The following is a 9,014-nucleotide window of genomic DNA, read 5'->3' as shown; positions in this document are numbered from 1 at the left end:
CATCTACTGAGTCCATAGATCTACCATGAAGAAAGAACCGTCATACCACATCATATGCACATAATCTGTACCTCAGAGTTGACATTAAACGCCGTGTTTTTCAAACTTATGCAACCCCTGAGCAGAATTTTTTTGGATGTAAGATTTAAGGCTACCCAAGCAGAATTTCTCATTGAATGCTAAATGACTAATGCATTTATTAATTATTCAAGAAATCCCGGCTTATGCAACCGTGCAAACATCATCTGGTAATCTGCATTTCTGACTAACGTAGCATCGCCCAAAAGTAGATCAGTAAATTATTTTGCTTGATCTTAAGCTTGTAAAGCGAATTCACTTTCAATTTTATTAAATTTTGACTGCTTGCATTGGAAACAAGTCCAGCTTCCTCGGCCTCTTGTAATATCTTAATAACAGTGAGCAGCATACAACACTCAAAGAAGAAGCTCCCATGGCAGCCCCAGAGATCCATGGAGGAAGAGGGAATCTAGTAAATGGAAACAATAATCCACCTGCTAGGGGGATAGCCATTACATTATAACCTAATGCCCACAAGTAGTTCAGTCTGATTCGGTTGAATGTGCTCTTTGAAAGGTCAATGGCTGTAATGACATCTTCTAAATTGCTTCTCATCAGTACTATGTCAGCAGCTTCAATTGCTATGTCTGTACCGGCCCCAAGTGCCATGGCCACATCGGCGGCCGCAAGAGCTGGGGAGTCATTGTTACCGTCACCTACCATTGCCACCGTCATCCCAGACATCTGCAGAACCAGAAGCACAGGGAAACAACTTCTCTTAGTAAGAAATTGAACACCTTTCTACAGTAAAAAGTTAAAATATTGAGATGAAAAAAGTTGTTTTTGTTTTTTTTTTAAATTAGGTTAGGGCTAGCCTCAATGTTGGATGGAAGAATGATCTGGAAAACCAGTGGGATGCTATTATCGGGATTGTGCGAAACTCAGTTGAGTTTGGATGCCCTTTGGATAGTTTAATTCCCCAAAATGACTGCCCAACCTAACCCCTCCCATGAGATTTGAACCAATAACCCAGTGGAAACTAAACCCCAAAGAGAGCACTTCACCTACACTTGATGGGTTGAGAGATGAAAAAAGTTTCCAACCTCTTGTAATAATACAGTATACAGAAAAATGTACCCAATCAGAGTAAATAAAATGGACCCATTCAGAGTAAAAAATAATTTAGGGAGGAGCAAATGACTTGGGTGGTCATCAAAAGGGAAACTGAAATGGTGCTAGCGGGGATATAAAATACCTGTAGTTCTTTCACTTTTTCTGCTTTTACTTTGGGCAACATTTCAGCATTGACAGTCTCAATTCCAACCTCCTTGGCAATGGCTTTTGCAGTACTCCAGTTGTCTCCTGTGACCATAATGCTTTTAATTTTCATCAATTTCAAAATGGACACCACCTCCTTTGCCTCTGGCCTAACTGAATCTGATATTGTGATAATTGCAACCAACTCTCTGTCAATAGACACCAAAACCGCCGTTCGAGCCATCCCTTCAGCCTCATTCAAAATGTCATAGGCATCTTCAGAAACAGATATTCCGGAATCTAACATCAGCTTAATGTTGCCCACAAGAATATTCTTGTTGTGAACTCTAGCCCTAACACCATGGCCAGTTACCCACACAAAATCCTGCACTTCAGGCAGCCTTCTTGTTTCTGAATTTCCTTCACCAAGTGTTTTGGCATACTCAACCAAAGCCTGGGCCACAGGATGCTCACTCTTTGCCTGAAGCACAACCCAATGTTAAATATCGCTAATGAAAAATAAATCCCTTGGCCCTCAACTTAAAAAAGAAAAAAGACGGATGCAACTCAATGGTAAATATCAAACAATAATGTGTTTGCAATAGATAATGGTAAGTATCAAGCAATGGACGGTTACAGGGTTGCAACTTCAAAATGAAACCTTTTGGACAACTTTATTGTTAATTTTGATAGTTCTAACCAGGAAGGTAGGTTTGGAAGAAGTTTTAACAGTATTTGAAGTATTGTCAAATTCCACTTGTAGATGGTTACATAGGGTTGTATTAATGTGTACTTTAACTTTATTATCATTCTTTTTATATTTTTATGATCTGCATCGTAGGTCAAATTTGGCTTCCCTTCAAAACAATTTTTATCTGGTACAATTGGTTCTTATTCTCAAACTTTTCTATAAAATTTGAATCAAAAGTTGGCACGGATTAAATCTCACACAAATCAAATTTGAATCAAAAGTTTGGCACAGACTAAATCTCACACAAATCAATCATCGAAGCAATAACTTTAATCACATAAATCACTCAGAAATCAACCAATTCCGATATAAATAAGATAATCAAATAGTAAAATGCAGGACTCACCTCTGCGGCAGCAACAATTTTGTAGAAGTCACGAGGGACCTTGTTCTGTAGAAATTTAGTATCAACAACAATAGGTTTTCCAACCGTGAGTGTCCCCGTCTTATCAAATATAATGCAGTTCACCTGTGGATAACAAAAACTCCATTCATGAATGAACTTTTTCTTTAGAAGGGCCAAACATAACAGGACAGGAAAAAAGTACTTCACTCGCACCTTTCAAGTTCACACAACAGAACATAACAGGAAAAACCACCCAGCAGCTAATATGTCACTTACTTTATGTGCTCTCTCCAGCACCTCTCCCCCTTTCATTAGAACACCTTGCATGGCACCTACTTCAGTAGCCACCATGACTGCAATGGGTGTTGCAAGGCTCACAGCACAGGGACAAGCAATAACTAAGACAGATATCCCAAACTGAAGAGCAAGCTCAAACTCATCCATGGAAGAAGGGATCCAAGATTTGGGGTATAAGCCAATCATGCCTGCTACAAACCATTCTAGCCAGGTAGAAAAGGAGAGAACAATAACCTACAAAACAGGGAACAAAGGTAATTGATTTCAGAAACATATTTCTATATGAGCTGTGTTCAACCTACCAATACTTTTTCACTTTTGGTGGAATCATAAAACTACCGAAATTTTATATTGATTGTTTGTAAAATAATTTTTTAATTTGAATTTCTATATTATGATTATAAATGACAAATTTTATTTCTTGGTTATCAGTGAAAAATATTATGAGTGAAAGATGTTTATCTAACTAATTATACAATTATAAAATTACCCTGTATTAACAAATAACATCATGAGAATAAAAAGAATAGTTGTGTTGGAACCATGAAGACATCCAATTATCTCAACCAAACCGCATTCAATAATATGGTTGTTGTAATTTTGCTAAATCTAGCCAAGCAGGAAACTACTAGAGCATTTTGCTCAATACCATTGGGACTAAGAAATTTGCAATTTTGTCTGCAAACTTCTGCACCGGTGGGTTAACCATTTGGATTGTTTCAACAGGCCGAACTTGTGTAACTCTTATATGAAGTACTCCATTTTCATTTACTGTTCCACCAATGACTTCATCACCTATTCGCTTAGTAACAGGCCTGGCTTCACCTCTTATCATACTTTCATTGACATGACTTCGTCCCCAAACAACCAAACCATCTACAGGGACTTTCTCACCTGGTAAAATCTTAATAATATCATTGCGTTGGATAAGCAGACTGCTAATTGTTCGTTCAGATAAAACATTCCCATGGCTGTCAAGAGTCAATAAAGTAACCATAGCTGGTGACAAATTCATCAACTTGGCAATAGCTTCAGAGGTTTTTGCTTTGGCCAGAATTTCCAAATATTTTCCCAGAAGAATAAAAGAGATACGCATGGCACTAGTCCCAAAATAATCAGTACCCTTGAAGGTGTTATCAGTTGCAGCCCTGAGGATTGTGTAGACTGAATAGAAATAAGCTACATTTGTTCCCAAGGCAATTAAAACATCCGTGTTGACTGAGCCATGGCGTAAAGAATTATATGCATCGGTATAAAAGCGCCGTGCAATGATAAATTGCACAGGAGTTGATAAGATGAACCTTAGAAGTTCTCCTACTGTTAGCATATTCACCAACTTGAATTCCCTGGCTGCTGGAGTAAAGATAAAAATCATGTTCAGGAAAAATACTGGTACAGAGAAAACCAAACTCCATAGAAAAGACATATAGTACTGCTTAATCTCTCTACTTCTCTCAGCTCCTGCTAGTCCTCCAGGCTGATATAAAGTTGCCTTGCAGCTTCCAGGACATGTGCCCTCAATCACGTCGATGAATGTTCTGGGTCCAGTCAAATCTGGGTTAAATGACACAGTTATTTTCTCTAGTTGTGCATCTACTTCTGTATCTTCTACTCCTGGCAATGCTTGGAGTGAATTCCGAATCACTCTAATTTCCCCCTCAGAAGGGATTCTCTCCAGTTTGAGATGAACCTTATTCTTATCTTCTCTGGTACTAATCAACGTAGCTTTGTAACCAGCGTTAACAACTGCATTAATCAATTGCTTGTAATTAATTTGGTTAGGATCATATCTGATTTCTGCTTCTTCAGTGGCGGGAGAGACTGAAGCTTTATTCACTCCTTGAACCCTTTTCAAGGCAGATTTCACAGTGGTAGAGCAAGAATTACATGTCATTCCTTTTATGCGAAGACGACATACAGTTCTTGCAGATGTACCATCCACATCTTCCGTTATGATGGCTTCCGAAACAGCATCTTCAATTATTTTCTCCGCATTCGATCCCTCCTGTAGACAACGGTTTTACCAAAATGAGAAGAGTAGATCACATAGTTGGAAAAAACCATAATTAACTTCGATTAAATGGCATGTATAATTTAACGTGGGAAAATTTATGAAGTTTATTTTTCAAGGAGAAAGGGGTGGCAGCAGGGGGTATTTGTATGGCCTCGAGGCCATGGGTTCTTGGTTATTGTTGGTATTTAATATTATAAACAAGAAAGAAATGCACATAAGAAACAGAAACTAAATTCACAGAAGTAGATATGGAATTTTACTTGGTAAAACTTGACAATTTATTAAGAGAACCTCTACCGGGTAAGGGATTAGAATTCTTATTATTTAATGTCAAAAATGATTCTCCAACAATACATCAAGCCTCTCGCTTCTTATAGTTACACAATTGTGTAAAGCTAGATCCACTGAGGTAATTACATTTATAACAATCTTTTAATTGTTGTTATTCTTAACAATCTTCACTTTGACAACAATTTTCCTAATCCATTGCCCATGCTTGTTCATCATCTTTTATGCAAGCCAAGAGAAGCCAAACATCGCTGCAGCTTCTTTACCAATACTGGTTTTGTGAACATGTCTGCACAATTCTCTTGTGTGGACCTTCTTGAGAGGTACTTTGCCACCATCAATTACGTGTCTTACATCAATATGTTTAGTCTTGCTGTGATAAGCTGGATTAGCAGTGAAATGAATAACGCTCTGACTGTCACAGAATGCATTCACTTTTTCCTACATCCTTCCAAGCTCATCAAGTAGACCTTTCAATCAGATTGCCTCTTTACAGGCATCTGAAGCAACTATATACTTTGCTTCAGTAGTGGACAATGCACATGTTTCTTGAAGCTTTGACATCGAACTAGTCGCTCCACCTGCAAGAGTAAACACATCCTGTACTATATCTCCTCTTGTCCAGGTCACCAACATCAACATATCCGCACACTGAATCCCCACAATAATTAAAGATGATACAATGGTCACTTGTGCCTCTCAAATAATGAAGCACCCATTTCAATGCTCGCAAATGTTCTTCTCCTGGATTTTCCATGAACCTACTCGCAACTCCCTCTGCATGTGAAATGTCAGGTATTGTAGACACCATTGCATACATTGAGTTTCCTACTACATTTGAATATGGTACACGAGACATATACTTCTTTTCTTTATTAGTTCTAGGATTCAAACCTGAAGAAAGCTTAAAATGAGAAGCTAAAGGAACATAAACAGGTTTCACATTGTTCATATCAAACTTTGCAAATATTTTCTCTGCACACTTTCATTGTGATAACCAGAGCTTTCCATTTTTCTTGTCTTTGTGTGTCTTCATGCCTAAGATCTGTTTTGCAACTTCAAGATCCTTCATATCAAACGTCCTAGAAAGTTGAGCCTTTAACCTGTTGATCTCTTCCATGTTTTTTCTTGCAATAAGCATATCATCAACATACAAAACTAAGATAATGAATATACCATTGAAATATTTAAAATACACACAATGGTCATATTCACTTCTAGTGAATTTTTGGCTCACCATGAAGGAGTCAAACTTCTTGTATCATTGCCTGGTATGCTGCCTCAAGCCATACAATGATTTCCTGAGCTTGCAAAATAATCTCTTGTTGCGACCTTGTACAAAACTTTTTTGTTGTTCCACATAGATCTCCTCATCTAAATCTCCATGAAGAAAAATTGTTTTAACATCTAACTGTTCTAACTCAAGGTCAAGTTATGCAATTAGTGCTAACACAATATGAATAGAACAAGTTGTTGTTGTTGTTGTTTTTTCTTGTAAGTCAAGGGAACTAGAGACCTCCATGGATATATGCAAAAACCCACAAGCCACATATATCGAAAACTCATAGTTTAGCTTAGGACTGAGACGTCTAGAGACCACTGAAACTGGAGTCGGGATCCCAGACTCTAACGGGACGCCTATCCTTCCAACGTTACTATGACCGGCCATGTCTTCGGGGTCTTGAACTCGAGTGGATGGGATGGCAAACCACCATCCCTACCACTCGAGCTAAGCACTCGTTGACAAATAGAAACAAGTTTTACGACTGGTGAAAAAATCTCATGAAAGTCAATACCTTATACTTGAGAGTACCCTTTTGCTACTAGCCTCGCCTTATATCTTTCAATACTTCCATCAACATTTCTCTTCAATTTGAAGACCCATTTGCATCCAACAACACTTCTCTCTTTAGGAAGTTCTACAAGATCCCAAGTTTTGTTCATGGCTAAAGAATTCATTTCCTCATTCATAGTCTTCCTCCATTTTTCACTATTTGCATCATCCACTGCTTCCTAATAACGAGAAGGTTCCCCATCCTCAGTAATCAAAGATACAAATGAAGCATAATCTTCATACCTCTTGGGTGTTCTTCTTTCCCTTGTAGACCTCTTTAGAGTGATTGGTTGTTGAACTTTTACAGTTTCCTTTACATCTTCTTCACCTTTTTTTTTAGAAGTTTCTTCTTCCTTCCAACTTCCCGAAAAAGGTTGAGTCTCCAACTAAATTTGTTGATTCGGTGATACCCATTCCTGTTCAACTTTTCCAACATTTGATTTTAGGTTGAAGATTCATCAAACGCTATGTCTCTACGTATAACTATCTTATGCGAAGAAGGATCCCACAATTTGTTTCATTTCACAACATCGTCATACCCAACAAAGACATAACATTTTGCTTTTGACTCTAACTTAGAACGTTGATTCTTTGGAACAAGAGCATAGGCATTACAACCAAAAAATCTTAAATATGAATAATCACAACACTGACCCGACCAAACTTCTTTAGGGATTTTACAATTAATAACAACTGAAAGTGACCTATTTACCAAATAACGAGCAGTGGATACTGCTTCTGCCCACAACGCCTTCTATAGATTAGCATTGTTGATTATACTTTTGTCTCTTTCCATAAGAATCTTGTTCATACGTTTGGCAATGCCATTTTGCTGAGGAGTATAAACAACAATTTTGTGTCTAACAATCCCTTCATCCTTGTAATATTGTTCAAATTCTAAGGAAGTAAATTCACCACCATTGTCAGTTCTTAAATATTTAATTGTATACTTGTTTTGTTTTCCACCATAGCTTTAAACTATTTAAAAACATTAAATACATCAACCTTTATTTTTAACATATAGACCCAAACTTTCCTAGAGTAGTCATTAATAAATGTTACAAAATAGGATGCACCTCCATAAGACATTGTAGGAGATGGTCCCCAAAGATTAGAATGAATATAATCCAAAATTCCTTTACCATTATGACTACCAATTTTACATTTTTGCCTATATTCTTTTCCATATACACAATGTTTGCAAAAATCAAAACTCAACAATTTCAAATTAAGAAGTAATTTGTGATTCATCGGTACCTGAAGGCCTTTCTCGCTCATGTGACCCAACTAGTGATGCCATAGGCGAGTGTCTTCTCCTACCTCCTCATATACAATTGCTTTCTCATTGACCTGAGTACTTCCTTTAAATCTGTAAAGGTTTCTAATCTTTTCCGCCTTCATAACAACTAGAGCACCTTTTGAAACTCTCAACTCTCCACCTTGACCTGTAAACTTGTAACCTTCCGAGTCCAATATTCCCAAAGAAATAAAGTTCTTTTTCAACTCAGGTACATGTCTAACATTAGTCAATGTTCTAATTGTACCATCATACATTTTAATTTTGACATTTCCCACTCCAATAGTTTGACAAGATACATTATTACCCATAAACACATATCTTCCATTCATAACTTGATATGAAGTGAATTGGTTTCTGTGGAACATTGTTTTTTCCATTCTGGTTATCTAATCAACGATGATTATAGGGGGGAAATTTGAGGTTTCGTGTCTCTCTAGTTTGTTTCCCTATCAATTTGCAGTGTACTTTATTACTCCTCTCCTTCCCACCTCACTTGTTAGCCCCCTAACCCACCTTGCCATCAAACATAACCCTTTATTGTCTTACACTAGATGGAGGTTAGGGAGATGGAACAGGTGGATTTCAAAATCAATCCACCCCTCGACCTATTTTTGGTGTCTAGCATGAATTCTCACTTCCCTTGGGCCTCTTGCCTGTGTCCGTCGAGGTTATGTCTCCATACTTTTCCAGATCTTTTTCGAAAGGGATAGGTGTTTCCTTACATGCTCCTTCTCCTGGTTTATCTACTCTCATATATGCTCCCTCATTCTTTTCCATTCCCCCATCATTTCTCTTTCATCCTTCCCCATCATTTATTCCACCTCCTATTGTATCAGTTCCCTTGTGTTAGTTTGAGCCTCCCTCCACCTTGGCTAGCTCTGCAATGTTGTGACGATTGGGACAATACAT

The 9,014-nt window shown here is 37.7% G+C and overlaps 1 protein-coding gene across 1 annotated transcript; it reads right to left on the bottom strand.

Annotated features, from left to right (window-relative positions):
* Positions 1 to 250: 250 nt before the first annotated feature.
* On the bottom strand, positions 251 to 8,359 carry LOC149186368 (putative copper-transporting ATPase HMA5). The gene is made up of 6 exons (XM_089409318.1): positions 8,126 to 8,359; positions 3,319 to 4,674; positions 2,649 to 2,903; positions 2,373 to 2,495; positions 1,274 to 1,756; positions 251 to 762 (listed from the first exon to the last, which is right to left on the bottom strand). Exons 1-6 carry the CDS (start codon positions 8,357 to 8,359, stop codon positions 349 to 351), a joined length of 2,865 nt encoding a protein of 954 aa, XP_089265444.1. The 3' UTR covers positions 251 to 348.
* Positions 8,360 to 9,014: the final 655 nt, after the last annotated feature.

This window comes from Pinus tabuliformis, chromosome 3_1 (assembly GCF_031772625.1).
Source record: "Pinus tabuliformis cultivar Carrire ecotype Pingquan chromosome 3_1, CPIR1, whole genome shotgun sequence".
NCBI classification, from domain to species: Eukaryota; Viridiplantae; Streptophyta; class Pinopsida; order Pinales; family Pinaceae; genus Pinus; species Pinus tabuliformis.
This window is presented reverse-complemented; position numbering and strand designations above follow the sequence as displayed.